Source organism: Octopus sinensis, linkage group LG8 (assembly GCF_006345805.1).
Source record: "Octopus sinensis linkage group LG8, ASM634580v1, whole genome shotgun sequence".
Taxonomy (NCBI): domain Eukaryota; kingdom Metazoa; phylum Mollusca; class Cephalopoda; order Octopoda; family Octopodidae; genus Octopus; species Octopus sinensis.
This window is the reverse complement of record NC_043004.1, coordinates 68,928,290-68,946,422: the sequence shown is the minus strand read 5'-3', so window position 1 is coordinate 68,946,422 and position 18,133 is coordinate 68,928,290. Positions and strand designations below refer to the sequence as shown.

The 18,133-nt window shown below is 38.1% G+C and overlaps 1 protein-coding gene across 1 annotated transcript in view; it reads left to right on the top strand.

Moving 5' to 3' along the window:
- The window catches only part of LOC115215173, a 64,789-nt gene that overhangs the window by 9,548 nt on the left and 37,108 nt on the right, over positions 1-18,133 (top strand). Inside the window, exon 2 of the mRNA XM_029784355.2 lies at positions 8,197-8,877. Coding sequence (XP_029640215.1) covers positions 8,238-8,877 — 640 coding nt within the window. The 5' untranslated portion in view covers positions 8,197-8,237. The remainder of the gene's footprint in view (positions 1-8,196; positions 8,878-18,133) is intronic.

Below are 18,133 nucleotides of genomic sequence, written 5' to 3'. Positions count from 1 at the left end.
TATTATTATTATTATTATTATTATTATTATTATTATTATTATTATTATTATTATTGAGTGAGAGAGCAAGTGTAAGAAACTAACCTCCTCAATTGTGATAAATTTTTTACACTAAATGTTTGAGAGATTTGGCAGCCCAGACGCGATAGTGTCTGACAATGGAACGCAATTTGTGTCTGTTGAATTTAAAAAGTTTTGCGAAACGTTCGCAGCAGAACATATAACTACTGCGCCATAACATCCCAGATCTAACGGACAGGCAGAACGCTTTGTTGATACCTTAGAGAGAACCCTAAGTACATCAAATAAGGAAGTCACGGGTGAGGTAGCTCTACAACAATTTTTATGAGTGTACCGTGTGACACCAAATCCGAATTCACCAGCAAGTAGCTCACCAGCGGAGCTGATGTTCACAAGTAAAGGAAAATCAGTCTTTGATAAATTGGCAAGAAAAAGAAAAATGCCAGGGAAGACATAGCAAGATTCTTTAAAGTTGGTGAAAAAGTGTATATGAGGACATACAAGAATGGAAAGCAGAGCTGGAGAGATGGCGTAATTACCAAATGAACAGGTAAAATAAAGTATTGGGTAAGAAGTAGAAAAGGCATACAAAACAAACAGAGAAATCAACCGAAAAAGAGATTCGTGGAAAGCGAACCAAAGAAGTTGGAGGAACAACACACACACACATACATAAAATTTACATCAACAAACCACCGAATGAAAGAATAATTATGATTGGATTCTATTAAAAACGTACCAGCTTGATATCATAAGTGGCCAATTAACTTGCTAAAGACATAAACTAGTTCCGAACTTTGGGACCTTGAATGCCCTGTTGTAGTGTAATTACTATTCGTCAACAGATGGGAATAAAAGAAATTGATTGAAATGAGAAAACACAATCAAAAATGGGTAAACCTGAAAAAAATATCAATCGATGCAACTGGACAATTGGATACTATCATTAAATGTAAACTGTATAATTAATTCATGAAACACCAGCTGCAACTTAATGATAAATTATCCGAGGCCTACGATAGCTACGCACAAGTGACACTCACAGGTAAGCTAAATGTCCTTAAATATGAATTTCTAGTGTGAAGCGAAAAGTTTTGAAGTCGCAAGAAATTACAAGTACATAGGACAAACAAACAGCAATGTGGTTAGATGAGCAAATATTTCTCCCAAAACATATATAACGAAGATGATTAATGAGGGAAATGTGGAAATGATATACGACTTGAAATAAAAATGAACTGGCAAGCAACGATTTATTCTCCGTTATAGAAAAAAAAAAACAATGATTGTCATACATGAAATAAAATAACATAACAGGTTACAACAAAGATGTGTGAGAGAACTTCGTGGTTGGGCTGGACTGTTGATCTTGTAGACAAAGTCGATGTGCTGTTTGGTGGTGTGTAGAGGCAGCCGTTGGTCTGTTGGTCGAGTGGTCTACATACAGTTTGGTGGAAATGAAAGCGGAGACTGGCTGGTATCAGATACATCGTTGCCGGAAACGAGTTGCGTGTGGTCAGTGGTATGTGCCAAAGGCCTAAAGCAGTCGAGAACTTTCGTCCTTATAGAGAATAGGAGGCCCCCAGGGGCTGGTGATTACTAACACGATTGCACAGCTGGAAACCGACTAATACAAACAACAGGTTCGTTTAATCACGAGATCATGTTACTTGCTGGAACGAAAAGGCTTGTGGAGCCGACATTCGGGTATTTAAGCCAAGATAGCCCATAACGAAAACATCTCTTACATTATGACAGTGTAAATCACTTCTGCTGCACATATATCACCAATGGAAGTCTCCTGACTATTCTTACAGAATTATCGAATGCAGAAACCAGCCGGTCTGTTATTGGTAAAGAAAGCTCATGTCCTATAAAGTAGCCTTCGTCAACTTGTTCAAAAGAACTAAGAACACTGAACTCGAAATACTGTATTAGCTAATAGCTACAAGTACAACTCTTGTGCCTAAGAACCGAAAGAGACATATGACTAAAACCTACATAACGTGCCTAAATGTTATTTATAAGCCGTACGCAGGTTACATGAATGCATTTCTCCTGAACCACTGCGAATCAAAGAACACGGTGACTGACAAGAAGACAGGAGGTAAGAAAGAAATTGAGGACTCTGACAAGTGTTTCCGCATCAACAAACCTCGAATGTATTTCTCCTGGACCATTGCGAATCAAACAATACGGTGACAGACAGGAAGGCATGACGAAAGAAAGAATTCTGCCCGCCTATCCAATAGGTTGACATAATTTGAAGGTTTCAACAATACGAAGAAGAGCATTGTAAAAAGCGATGTATAATCATATCCGATAGTCTGGTTGATACAGTGATACAGTAATGTGTGCATATGTGTGTGCACACACACACACTCACACACACATATATATATATGGATATATTGTTAGAGTACCGAATGCTGTGTTATTTACCCTAAGAGTATCTCTCGTAAGGATGCATGGTGCATAACGTCCATACAAGACATCCTCTCAAGGAATTCAATTAAGTTGAATATAAAGATTGCGTTTTGGTATTGATACTGTTTCTGTCGCTAATACCTATCACACACACATGTGTGTATGTCTGTCTGTCTGTGTCTGTCTGTCTGTGTCTGTCTGTCTGTGTGTCTGTCTGTCTGTCTCTCTCTGTGTCTGTGTGTCTGTCTGTCTATCTATCTATATATATATATATATATATATATATATATATATATATATATATATACATATATATATTTTTCTGTAGCTTCAGCTCAGAGGTGCGGCCATGCTGGTGCACCGCCGTTCTGCTACATTGTTATTACTGAGAGCTTCTTCCAATATGTGGCACTTAGTGAACAATGGAGTTTAATGTAGCTACCCTCATATTCACCTCTTGCTGTGAGGTAGGTTCATCTGGGACTCTCGACAGGAAGAGATTCAGCTTTGATTTAAAAACGCCTACATCTACCTTGTGCAGGTTCCTCAGGCTCTTTGGGAGAATATTAAAAAGCTGTGGGCCCCTGAAACCCAGGCTGTTGCAGTAACTGGTCCTGAAGTGCGATGGCATTGCTGGGATCTTTGGCACTATGCAGTGTCGTCCCGTTCTGGCATTGATGTACCTTTCAATGCCAAAATTTGGCACAATACCTTCCAGAATCTTCCAGATGTATATTACTGCTCACCACTCCTGTTTTCTCTCCAGGGAGTAGAGTATTAGCTGTTTCAGCCTTTCCCAGTAGGTGAGCAGTTGCAAAGAGACAATCTTCTTTGTGAATCTTTTCTGGATTGCTTCAAGGTCCGCTGTTAATTTCACACTGTTGCGTGACCATAGCTGGGAGCAGTAATCCAGGTGGCTGAGGACGAATGTCCTCCAGAGGACCATCATGGTTTCCTCATCTCTGGTTCTGAATGTTCAGAGGATCCATCCAACCATCCTGGTAATATGCACTTGGAAAGAGGTATCATCACTCATGTCGATACCCAGGTCCCTCACTGATTGAGGCTCTGGTATTGAAATTCCCTGTGGACCAGTGTATCCTGTAAGTTTCATATGCAGTTTTAGACGCTGGTAGCGCAGGGCTTGGAATTTTTCGGCATTAAATTGCATATTATTATCCTCAGCCCATCTGTAAATTGAGTCCAACTCCTGCTGCAGATGTGCAACATCGCTGGGGATCTGTATTTTCCGAGAGACTTTCGTATCGTCTGCGTAGCTTGTGAAGGTAGCTATCCGGGCACTTGAGGGCATATTTGAGAGGGCCACTATAAAAAGCAGTGGTCCCAAGACAATGCCCTGTGGAACACCGTTCACTATTTGTGTTTTCATAGAGGTGGCTCCATTAGCCACTACTGCCTGACTTCTATCTTTCAGAAAGTCATGTTACCACTCTCCAAGTTTTCCAGCTATGCCGAGATCACGCAGTTTGTGGCATATCATACCATGAACCACTTTGTCAAAAATTGTGAATAACCACCTTAAAAATATACTAGCTGAACCCGTAAAAAATTCACGGAAAGCATAAAAAATGTCTCAGTAAATTGTGTGCTGGTGCCATGAGAAATGTTTCTATATTGTGACAGTTACAGAATATAGAAAGACGTGTAAAACTGATAACTATATAATCCAACCAGAATATCTCAGTTACGCAAACGTAAACAGAATTACTATTTATCTTTAAGATACATCGTATATATTCATAGAACCTTTTTGGTTTAGTGGTACGGAACGTTCTGCTGGTATTCTTGTACTTGTTTCAGTTATTTGTCGGTGTCCATACTGGAGCACCATCCTTTAGTCGAAGTGGGTTACAGCAAGGTGAAGTAGAGCACCTTGCTCAAGAGCACAGTGCACCGCAGGGAATCGTACTCATAACTTTATGATCGTGGGCCGAATACCCCTAGCCACTGAGCCACACACCGATGTTGGTGTGTTTGCATTCTCTAACGTAGCTGTTCGACAGAAGACTCTGATAGAATAAGCACCAGGCTTATAGGGAATAAGTCCGGGGTTCGATTTCTTCGACTAAAGAGTGGTGCTCCAGTATGGACACCGTCAAATGACTGAAACAAATAAAAGAATCCCAGATGAACGTTCCGCACCACTAAACCAAGAAGGTTCTTTGCATTTGTACGATGTATTTTAAGGCTAAATAGTAATTCTATTTACGTTTGCGTAACTAAGATGTTTTGGTTGGATTATAAAGATATCGGTTTTACCCTTCTTTCTATATTCTGCAACTGTCACAATATATATTTCTTTACTGCCCACAAGGGGCTAAACATAGAAGGGACGAACAAGGACAGACAAAGGGATTAAGTCGATTACATCGACCCCAGTGCGTAACTGGTACTTAATTTATCGACCCCGAAAGGATGAAAGGCAAAGTCGACCTCGGCGGATTTTGAACCCAGAACACTTAACGGCAGACGAAATACGGCTAAGCATTTCGCCCGGCGTGCTAACGTTTCTGCCAGCTCGCCGCCCTCAACTGTCACAATATAGAAACATTTCTCATGGCACCAGCACAATTTACAGATACATTTTTTATGCTTTCCGTGAATTTTTCATGGGTCCAACTAGTATGTTATTAAGGTGGTTATTTGTATTTTTCAACAGAAACGAAACAAGTATAATCGCTTTGGATTCGTCTGTCTTGGATTTGTCTTCTGGGTAGATTTTTTGTGGTTAATTTGTTTGCTCTATTTTGCATTGTTTGATTTTGTTCTGGGCATGGTGTTCTTGTATTTGTATGTTAAAGTAGTTCATCTTTGTGTGAAGTTTGTGTGCTATGTGTATTCATGTTTAAGAAAGGGGCTATTCTGGTAGGTTTACCCTCGTTTATAGGGATCTTCTTTGAAATATTTGAGTGTAAAATATTGCTTGTGTATGCAGAGCGAGAAGGATACATCCTTCATGTTTAAAATGTTATCTCTTGACTGTATAATGTTCAATTTTTCAGTAATGTAGAGTTCACATCTGGTACCCCGTCCTGTGTATCTTTCAGTTTTGGCAATTCTTTTCCATTCCATCTCGGAGTTGCTTATTCTACCTTCTTTCAATGACCATGTTATATTTAATAGGGATGTCGCATGTTTTGTCTTTGTTTTTGTCTCAGAATGACGCGAGATGTGTATAACTTTCCTTGAATGGTTTTTGCCTTATGTGTGTGTGTATGTGTGTGTGTGTCACAGAAAAATGCGGACGATATATTTCAACAATACTTTTTTACTCTTTTACTTGTTTCACTCATTTGGCTGCGACTATGCTGGAGCACCACCTTTAGCCGAGCAAATCGACCCCAGGAATTATTCTTTGTAAGCCTAGTACTTATTCTATAGGTCTCTTTTGCCGAACCGCTAAGTTACGGGGACGTAAATACACCAGCATTGGTTATCAAGCGATGTTGAGGGAACAAACACGGACACACACACACACACACACACACACACACACACACACACACACACACACACACACATATAGGGCTCCGTCAGTGGGAAGTGTGCCACTGACGGATCAGTGTGAGGTCCCTTCCTGTGAAGAGGAGGTGTTTATCCTCCTTTACCACAAGGGAGGGACGGTGAAAAAATTTTATATATATATAAAAAATGTATATATATATATATATATATATATATATATATTATATATATATATATATATATATATATATATATATATACATATACATATATACGACGGGCTTCTTTTCAGTTTCCGTCTACCAAATCCACTCACAAGGCTTTGGTCGGCCCGAGGCTATAGTAGAAGACACTTGCCCAAGGTGCGACGCAATGGGACTGAACCCGTTACTACCTCCGCAGCCACCTGCGGAGGCCATAACGGACTACTTGAGCAGACCGTGTCCACACGTTCTCGGTCACCCAAGCCGTCCAAAAATTTTTTCACCGTCCCTCCCTTGTGGTAAAGGAGGATAAACACCCCCTCTTCACAGGAAGGGACCTCACACTGATCCGTCAGTGGCACACTTCTCACTGACGGAGCCCTATCCGCAGGTGGCACACATCCCACTTGCGGCTCCGTCGGCGTCCTAGGAACATCCGCCGACCGTCCTCTGCTCCTCTTTTTCCTCTTTCCTTTTGAGGCTGCGAGAGCAGGGGGCTGCGTCGACAGACGTCGGGGGTCGCTACCCTCCTCCGCCGCCTGTACATTCTTTGGTGAGCAACCATTGTTGATCACCTTTCTTTTTCTTTTCGTGGAGGCAACTTTCTCCACGACTTCCACCGTCTCCCCCTCCAATGAAGGGGCGGCGGGCACTTTCTCCTTTTCATGCTGCAGGGCCTTACCACGGCCCTTGGTACAGTTTTTCCTGATATGGCCAGGCTCCAGACACAGGTGACACTTGGGGCGTCCCTCAAGTATCACCGGGTACCTGTATCCGGCCAGTTTTAAGAAGTCTGGGAATGTTATATCTCCCACGGCCACCGGGGTCCACAGGGTCAAAGTTGCCTTTGACCCCTCCCAGTCGACCGCAGGAGCAACATCCACCCTCAATAGCCTGGGCCCGCTATCCCCCAGGCCTCGCCGGATGGTATCTTCGATCCATCCCGCCTCCGTGCCCGGGGGCAGCCCGCATACCCAGCTCAGATAAAACAAAATCACTTGCCTCGACAAACTTCTCTGTTTTTGTTCTTTTTTCTTGTAATTGGCCAGAGCCAACACACTCACGTCCACCTTGCAAAAACAGTCCCTCCTGCCTTGGTACTCCTTGGTAATCCACAGACACGAAGATAATTTTCGCAAAGAAATTAATTTTTGCGGAGGGGCTACGCCTCCTCGAAAACACAATTCTCACTGCAAAGTGAGTCTTTATAGACGGCCACAGGCAGGAAAATGTCTGGAGCAGAGTGGAGTCTATTACTCACCAAAAAATATTAAATACAGGGCAACAAACTCCACTAAGCCCTCAAAAAAGTACAACAAACACCTACCTGTAGTCGTGCTTCCAAAATGTTCAATTTTCACGTCGCAAAACGTGACTTTCAAGCTGCATGAAGAATGCGAACTCCTTGGTCAGTGAGGTTAGCAAGCTACTTACCACACAGCCACTCCTGCGCCTATATAATTGAAAAACATTATCATGAGGGGCTTCTCTTTTAATCAACTACTGAATGTGGATGTCACCTCTAAAGAAAAAATATAATCAGTAAGTTGGCGGATTAACAGCTGAAGACAGAACATTTCTGTAAAAACTTCTTACTAGAATTTTAAATATTTAAGACATAAGAAGATATAGGAAGTTATATAAAAGAAAAAAAACTCTAAAGCCTGATATTTGGAGGCTAAACATAAGTAACGATCAAATTTCGCCGTCGAAACATGACAAGCTCTTTACAAACGAATCAATACCCCCCTCTTCTTCTTTCCTTCTCTCTCTCTCTCTGTTTTTTTAATCAATACCTAATATTTTTTTGTTGTTTTGCTTATTTAATTTTTTTCCTTTTTCCCCTTATCTTCTTTTCTTTCTGCCTTGTTTATTTTCTTTCTCCAAGTTTCCTTTCTTTCTTTCTTTCTTTCTTTCTTTCTTTCTTTCTTTCTTTCTTTCTTTCTTTCTTTCTTTCTCACTTGCTTTCCTTCTCTCTTTCTAACGTATTTTTTTCTTTTGCCTTTTTTTCCTTCATGTTCTTTAGTTCTTATTTGTTCTACATATTTTCTTCCCTCAGCCAAGAAATCTCATTCTCACTGAAACAAACCGGACTTCACAATGAGAATGACACTAAAACACCTCTTTGTTCTGTGTATAATTAGTACTTCCATAGGGATTTATATTTTAAGTCACATACGATTGTACAAGCTGTGCAGATTACCTGAAAACATGAAAATAAAGCAACGAGTCTATGGCCCATTGAAAATCACCAACGAGGATACATGGAAAGTAAAAACTGCTGCTCAGAAGTTGCTACACATGATACTGGAAAGTGATAGCACCTTTTCCTTGTTAGGATTTGATGGACCTTTGGAACGCATGGATTTACTTTGTTGGATGTATCTATCGCAGACGGCCACAAAACGCGGTTTGAAAGCAAACAGCAGCGATTGTTTGCAACCCCCGCCTGGAAAAGAATGGAAAACGGTACCCAAAAACGTATTCTATATAATTTATGGAGCATACAATTTCACGTTTTTGAATTACATGAGTGCGTTCAGCATCCGACGAGTAATACCTGATGCTAATATCTATGTGATTGGTGATCAAAGCCCGATAGGGTTTTGGTGGAGAAAATTGCTTGAAGACGTACACGGTGTTAAAATTGTGTATAGGACGAGACCACAAAGAATATTTAACCAAACAATAAAAATAAAGCCACATGCTACCGATGTTATACGACTGCAGATTCTGATATGTACGTACATATATTTCTTTAATTCTATGCTTAAATAGTTGTCTTTCATTACTTAACGCCTGTCTGTCTATATATCTGTCTGTCTGTTATTCCAACATAACTCTGATATAACTAAAAATCCACATGCTTCCGATGTTACATGAATGTAGATTCTGGTATGTACGTATATGTATTTCTTTAATTCTATATTTTTATAAATGACTTCCATTATTTGTTACCTGGCTGTCTATATACCTGCTTGTTATTTCAACATATCTCTGGTTTTGTTTCGCTTTCCCGGTTTTTGTATCCTATACAGAATTGAAGTTATTGACTAGTTTCCAAAGCGAGCGCACTCACACACAAAAAACATGTATAAATAGTATAAATAATAATATATATATTATATGATAAAATGTGAGCATGAAAAGTAATATTCGTAAGATTATAAACCTGGAAAAATACAGGACAAGTTATTACTCCTGGAAAAGTATAGGACAAACTATTACTTCTAGTGAAGTAAAGAATAAGAAACTTTTTACTTAAAATATTGCAACGAAGAATGTCAGTTCTTCTAATTTATCACTTTTTACATTTTTCACTTTTAAATTTATTGTACAAAACTGTAAGTTTGTCTAATTAGTCACTTTTTTCTGTATTTAAGGTAGTAAATTAGCCAAATTCTACTTAAATAAGTGTAGTGTTATTTGTAAACTATAATGAAATAATTTTTAATATTCAAATTTTAATTTAGCTGCAACCACATACAGACTCTCTCGTTGGTCTGTCTCAGTAATAATTTTGCTGTTATTTAGCCTCAAATCAACCCTGAGACAGCAAACCTATCATCAAAGATATTCCCGCCTTCAGCAAACCGTCTTCTTAGTGATAATCTAGGAATTATGTACAATGGACGTGTAATTTAAGTAAGGGAATACTTTAGCTGCTATTTTTAGCGTGTCGAGCGACCAGGTAGAGGCTCTTTCATTGGTTCGATTGCGTGATGAGATTTGTTTTACACATATATGTATGCATATAGGGAAATAATTCACAAAAAAATGTATATATATCATCGGCAGATGTTAGAGAGTAAGTCAAAAGTTGAGAGTTTCGTGTATTGGCACTTATAAAACACGAATTTGGCCATTGTCACCCTGTAACTTCTACCTATTATTAATGTGTGTGCGTGTATGTATAGATAAACAGACAGACAGATAGATGGACACATTCTCATATATGTTGCAATGAAAACATATCTGGTTATTAAAGACAGGTTTTGTTAGGTGAGATTTTAAGTTTAAATTTTCTGTTGTTGAAGATTCATCGCTTTATCAATGGATCCGGAAGTTGTTCGTAAACAACATCAGTAACTTTCTTCAGCTGAATACACGTTATTGATTGGTTAAAATTACCCAAATACGACAACTTCAACACGAAATAGCTTCTGAAATACAAAATTTGGTTTAAAACGTTGAATAAACCTTGTTCTACGTGACACATTCAACCGGTATCCGAAGTTTCAAACTGTTTCATTAAAAAAAAAAAAAATTAAATCTGTGACTGATTGACAAAATCCTGAATGGCAAAAATATATACGTCACTAAAGCGACTAAGGGCGCTAGTTAGCACCAGTATTGCTAGACATAAGAGTCAAAACAACTCATATTCACGACTTTAAATGCTCTTAAAGCATTATCTTAATGACTGATAAGGGAAACAAGCTTACTCAGCACTTGGCATAGCCAGATCATCTGTTATTTTGCATTTACATTAATGCTCTTCAGCGGCTCTTACCGGCGCCTAGGCTTAAACTCAGCTCGCTTCGTCAGCTTATAAGATTGTCGTAGAAATCATACGCTGATTTAGTAAATAGTAAAAGAGAAAATTATAAATAATAACGGTGGCTTGTTAGCAATTTTTCAACCGAAAGGTAAAAATATATACGTCACTAAGCGTCAGTATTGTTAGAAATAAGAGTCGAAACAACTCATAGCTACAATAAGCACTATTTTAATGACTGACAAGGGAGGCAAACTCCCTCAGCACCTGGCATAGACAGATCACCAGTGATTTCACATCTACATTAATGTGCATACACACACACACACGCAGACATATCATTCAACCACGGTCATGATTGAATATATTCTTAAGTTCACCATTTCGTCAATCACAGCAGCTTCCAAGCTTCACCACTAATTCAGTTCTCAGCTACATTTTGGTATAAATAGTATGCGATTTGGTTCAGTAGAAAAAAAGTTACATCACAATATGTGAGACCTCTAGATGGGCAGTAAGGCTGGTTTTCATTTTCAATTAGCATAAAGTTTTTAATTTTAAAATAAAATGATACTTTCCTTAGGCTTAAATGATAGAAAAATGCATGTAGAATTCAGAATCGTTAGTAGCATGTAACAAAATTTTGTAAAAAAAAAGTTCTGAGGTAAAATGTCATGAAATTCAAGATTAGTAAGTGGGGAAGTAAGCAAGGGAGTGACGCTCCAAGCAATAATTTTAAGAATATATTTCGAATAGGAACGTGAGCCATGGTGCAATTAAGAAGATGGTAAAAATCACTGCCATTAATTTAGTGTGGAAGTGTAATATCAAATAATTAATTCACAACATATATTTAAATTAAACATGAAAAAAATTGAAATATTATCATCACTTACATGGAAAAATAGAAATATTATCTATCAGGATGTTATAAGGTAAAATCTTAAATTATTAATTGACATCTTAATTATCTTATAATAGCAATGCATGGAAAAATTATGGGTTACATGGAAAAATGCGAGTATTTTCCATGTAACCCATATGGCTACTTATTCTAGCAGGTCATACAACCACCCGTCATTGGTCTGTCTCAGTAATAATTTTGTTGTTATTTAGCCTCAAATCAGCCCTGATACAGCAAACCTATCATCAAAAACATTCCAGCCTTCAGCAAACCTTCTTTTTAGGGATAATCTAGGACATTATGTACAATGGGCGTGTGACTGAGGTAAGGGAATATTTTAGCTGCTATTTTTAGGGTGTCGAGCGACCATGTAGAGGCTCTTTCATTGGTTCGATTGCATGATGAGATTTTTGTACACATCATCAGCTGATGAACGAAAGAGCGGAAGTAATGATAATGATAATTCATGTTAGAAGTTGATATCACATTTGAAAGAAACAAACCGAAATTGTTGCTTCATTATATACATACATACATAATACATACACACACACACACACACACACACACATATATATATATATATATATATTATATATATATATATATATATATGTATATATATATATATATATATATATATATATATATATATAATATATATATATATACACACATATATATATATATATATACATATATATATATATATATATATACATATATATATATATATATATATAATATATATATATACACACACATATATATATATATACATATATATATATATATATATAATATATATATATATATATATATATATATATATATATAATATATATATATATATATATATATGTATGTATCATCGGCAGAAGTTAGAGAGTAAGTCAAAAGTTGAGAGTTTTGTGTATTGGCACTTATCAAACACGAATTTGGACATTGTAACTCTGTAACTTCAGCCTATTATTAATGTGTCTGGGTGTGGGTGTATGCATATGTATGTATATATGTATATATATATAGGGAAAGAGAGAGAGATGGACACATTCTCATATATGTCGCTATAAAAACATCTCTGGTTATTAAAGAAGGGACTTGTGAGGGGAGATGTTCAGTTTAACTTTTCTGTTGTCGAAGGTTCATCGCTTTGTCAATGGACCAGGAAGTTGTTGCTCGCAAACAGCAGCAGTAACTTTCTTCGGCTGAATACACATCACTGATTGGTTAAACTTACCCATATACGACAACTTTAACACGAAATATCTTCTAAAATACAAAATTTTGTCAAAAACGTTAAGAGTAAACCTTGTTCTACGTGACATATTCAACCAGTATCCGAAGTTTTAAGCTGTTTAGTTAAAAGAAATTAATAAAAAAATCTGTGAATGCGATTGACAAGATCTGACATTCGGTTGAAAAATTGCCAACAAACCACCCTTATTATATACTGTATATATTGTGTAGTATTTCATGATGGAGTATATATATATATATATCTTCTCCTCTCACGTGACCGCTGGTCAACCAGCCTTTCGGCTTCTAACCAGCGCCACGAGAACATCGTTGTGTTCGTTTGCCGAAAAACGCATTTTTTCCCAAATACGCCAGCTAAACTAAGTTGTACTGTCTACTGTCTATAGTCGTAAGACACCCGCTGTTTTTGTCCTGTTTTTACCATTATTGTTTTTTGTATTTTATATTCGTGTGGCATCGTCCGTTTTTCTGTCCTTGTTTCGTATACATTCGATCCTATTTCCAAGAAATCTAATGCTCGTAGTTTAGTTTTTCCTTGGGGCTGGCCGGATCGGAGCGATCTCAAGATTAATCAGCCGAAATTGCGAGGATGATCAGGTTCTTGACTGAAGATTGAAGGCTTCGAATGTCCCGTCCGTGTTTTTTGTATCGTCTTCTAAATGTTTTACGTTCTTGTCCCAGTTTGTATTTTTCTACATATTATATATATATATATATGTATATATATATATATATGTATATGTATATATATGTATATGTATATTATATGTATATATGTATATATATATATATTATGTATATATATATATATAATATATATATATATATATATACTTCCGGTTTTCGTAGAGGAAAGACGTGTTTGCTTTTGCTCTGTGAAAAAACAAAAAGGTTTGCATAAATCGACGAAATAATCTACTAAAAGTAACAAAACGTAGAACTTGTTAACTCATAAAGTCTACTTAAATACATTAATTAAAAATATATTAATTAAAAACGTAATATATTTTGCTTGAAGCCAAATATAATACACTAAAGTTAGTTACGCATGCTAGAATCTTCGCCGAAAAAGCACGTCGAGGCAAGTCTTTAATTTATCTCCAGCCAAAAGTAAGAAGGAAAAAGAATTGTTTTCTTTTCTGTTGTGAAAGAAAACTTCTTCGTACAAGCACGAGGGTTTGGACTGTACCTTTTATGATAAGTATTGTTTTCATATTTTTGTTTATTATTTTGTTTTCCTTTAATGCAAGCTAACATCTCAGTTACGATTTACGACGCCATCTTTGTTTACATTCTGAGAATAACTTTCTTTCAATTTCTGTTTCGCTTTCAAATGTTTATTTTCCCGTAATTAGTTTAGAATTAAATAATTCCTTCATTTCCTCACTTTCTTCTACCTCCTCTCTCTCTCTCTCTCTCTCTCTCTCTCTCTCTCTCTCTCTCTCTCTCTCTATATATATATATATATATATATATATATATATATATATATATAGACGCGAACATTAGAAGTATAGTCGCAATTAGTTTAGTTTACATTCTTTAATAATCTTTCGGTCTCTGTTTCAGCTGCGTTACATCTCTCTAAAATTATTCAATTTTAGATAGGCATATATTTATTTGTTACTTTATATATATATATATATATATATATATATATATATATATATATATATATATATATATATATTATATATATATATTTACTCAGCCCCTCAATCTCCCTAAATATAGAGACGCGAACATTAGAAGTATAGTCGCAATTAGTTTAGAAGAAAACGTTTGTAGCTACGGACAGGTATATATATTTATAATTTACATCCTGTTAATAATCTTTCATTTTCTACTTCAGCTTTCCTGTGAATAATCTTTCTATTTCTGCTTCGTAACCTCCTCTCTTTCTTTTCTTTCTCTCTCTGTCTCTTCACTTCTTTCTTCTCTCAGCTGTTCAATCTTTCCTTGTCTCTTCACTTCTCCACTTCTCTCTGTCACACCATCTTTCCTCTCTCAGCCTCTCAATTTTTCTAAATATATAGTCGCGAACTTTCCTCTCTCACTCTCTTCTTATCTTCTCTCAGCTCTCAATCTCTCTAAATACATAGACACTTTCTTTCTCTATTTCTTCTCTACCCTCTATCACACTATTAAATTTTAAATATAATTAGATAGATAAATAAATAAGATATCCAAAATGTCCAGAACCTGGAGAAGTAACGAATTGGCGTTGTTCCTGAGAGCCTGGTAATGCGCCGACGGAGACAACATAATTACAGCTGCGCTGAAGAGCAGTGGATATAAAAGGACAATAGCTCAGATAGAGCGAAAGAAGCAGGAGTTTATACGCTCCTATGCACTCATAAGATCTCACATTGGCACGCTTGATGCCATCTTTGAAAACGAACAAAGTAAAGATGGCAAGGATGGAGATGCGGGTGCTAATGAAAGAAGTTACCACCACTTGGTAGACACCCAGGAAGAAGATTCAAGTGAGAAACCTGCCCGGGAAGTAAACCCAAGTGCAAGTGCTCCTACCAGCACCAAAAGCCATGGAGATGAAAGAGCCAAAAAAGAAATAAAAGGAGGAAAAACTAAAAGAAAAACAAAAGATGAAACAGCCAAGGATAGAAGCAAACCTGACTATTCATGTACAAAAAAGGATGGAAACACAGCGCACACAGGTGTGTAGGTTCTACCTGAGAGGTGTCTCCTGGCATGGAGAGAAAGGTGCAGGCTGCCGTTTTGCACATCGGGGACCCTGCCGCAGAAACACGAAACAGGTCAGAAACCAACTACCAAAAGGAAAAGGGATGGACCACGCACCACCTGCCCCAAAACGGAGGTACGTAGATGTGGTGCGTGCTACAAACCGCCAACATGTTATTGAAAGGGCAGCTGCTGAACAAAAATCTTTTTTGTGCATGGCACAAAAGATTGTACAGCAGCTAACCTGGCTCCATCAAACTCAAACTCGCAGATGGGACTATCCACAATACACAAGACCGCCACAGCAAATAGACCCAAGGTGGACACCGCTGGCAACAGCATACACCTCACCTCGATGCTCCTACTGAACATCAGAGGACTGCTAACACTCAGTAACAGGACAAAAATCCCGTTCTTGAGAGACTTTGTTGCATGCAATCAAGCCTTATGCATAGCACTTACGGAAACACACCTGAAACCGGAGATTTCAGATGCGGAAATACACATACCACAGTATGTTGTACTACGGACCGACAGAAAAGAAAGGAGTCACGGAAGAGTTGCTATGTACATCCGTGAGGACCTCACCTCCCAGGTCCTTTTGTCATACTCAAATTTGGTGTGTGACACACTAATTGTACATATAAGGCAACTTGGTGTTATTATATGTGCTACATATCGCCCTCCAGATGCCCCAAGCCATGTAGGCAAGTTTGAAGACTGCCTTATAAAAATAGAAGAAGTTCTAGTTACATTAGAACAACACATAAGTATACTTCTTATGGGAGACTTCAATCTACCCAATGTCAGATGGCCCGAGGGCCTTTCTCTCCCAGGAATGACACGATGTGAACGAGGACAGGCGAGGTCCCTCCTGAACTTCATCAACACTCTGTACATGGAGCAAGTAATACTCCAACCAACCAGGGCAGGTAACATACTGGATCTCTGCTTCATAAATAATATGGATCTTATCCATAATGTGAAAGTGACACCGACACTACTCTCGGATCACAACATGGTAGAGCTGACCATGTACGGGCTAAAGGAAAGCATGGACATGCAGCCTACAAGAAACTCTCAGAATCTTTCCAGCTTGAACTTCCATAAGGCAAACTGGAAACAAATTGAGAAAGAGATCCTCAAACAAAACTGGCCTGAATGTCTATCCTCGCCAGACATCGACATGAAACTTCAACAATTCATGTCTGTAATGCAAGCCATATGCTACAAATGTGTCCCAGAGAGAAAGGCCACTGTACACAAGAGCAAAATCCCCAGAGATAGGAAAATTCTAATGAGACGGCGTACAAAAGTTTCAAATCGCCTAAACAAACAAATTGAAAGCAGTGAAAAGTCCCGCCTGAAAATAAAACTGTGGGAAATTGAAAAATGTCTGCAACTCTCCCATGAAAAAGAAAGAGCAGAAAAAGAAGCCTGGGCTATAGAAAACATAAAATCTAACCCCAGAGCTTTCTACAGGTATGCCAAAGAAACAGCTACGGTGCACTGTAGGATAGGGCCATTCCTTGAAAAGGATGGCACACTCACAGGAAATCCAATGAGGGTAAGTGAAATACTAAATGAGCAATTCAAGAGTATTTTCACGCCACCCCTAGGGCATTTTCAAGTCAGCAATCCAACTGACTTCTTTACCACTGCAGATATAAAATCAGAGGCAACGATGATTGATTACATCAATATAAAGGAAGACGATGTAATAAAGGCTATTGATGAAATGAAAAAAAACTCAGCTACTGGCCCCGATGGATTCCCAGCAATCCTTCTAAAAGTATGTAAGAGAGTCCTAGCAAGACCACTGCAGTTCCTCTTTCGGAGCTTCCTTGCAACTGGAAAACTTCCAAGAAAACTGAAGGAAGGTAAAATATGCCCTATTCATAAAGGAGGTAGCAGAGCGGAGGCCAAGAACTACAGACCTATCTCTCTGACCTCACACATCAGCAAGGTCATGGAACGAATAGTCAGAAGGAAATTAATCACCTTCCTTGAAGAAAATGACTTGCTGCCTGACACCCACAATAGTTTTCGACCAGGAAGAGCTGCTTAACTCAGCTCCTACAACACTATGACTGGGTGCTGAAACGACTGCTCAACCACTCAAATGTGGAAGTGATATATCTCAACTTTGCAAAGGCCTTTGATAAAGTCGATCATGGAATGATATGTCACAAACTGCGTGATCTTGGCATAGTTGGAAAATTGGGAGAATGGCTTCATGACTTTCTGAAGGATAGAAGTCAGGTGGTAGTAGCCAATGGGGCCACTTCCATTAACACGCAAATAGTGAGCGGTGTTCCGCAAGGCACTGTTCTGGGACCACTATTGTTCATAATGGCCCTCTCAGACATGCCCTCAGCCACGCAGAGAGCCACGATCACAAGTTATGCAGATGATACAAAAGTTTCACCGGCAATACAGAACCCTGAAGACACTAAGCACCTGCAATGTGAACTGGACAAAATATACAAGTGGGCTGAAAAGAATAGCATGCAGTTCAATGCTGAAAAGTTTCAAGCTTTATGCTATCAGCATGCAAAACTAAATGCAATACCCAATAAATACACTGGACCTGGAGGGATTGCAATCCCAGAGGCACAATCAGTGCGAGAC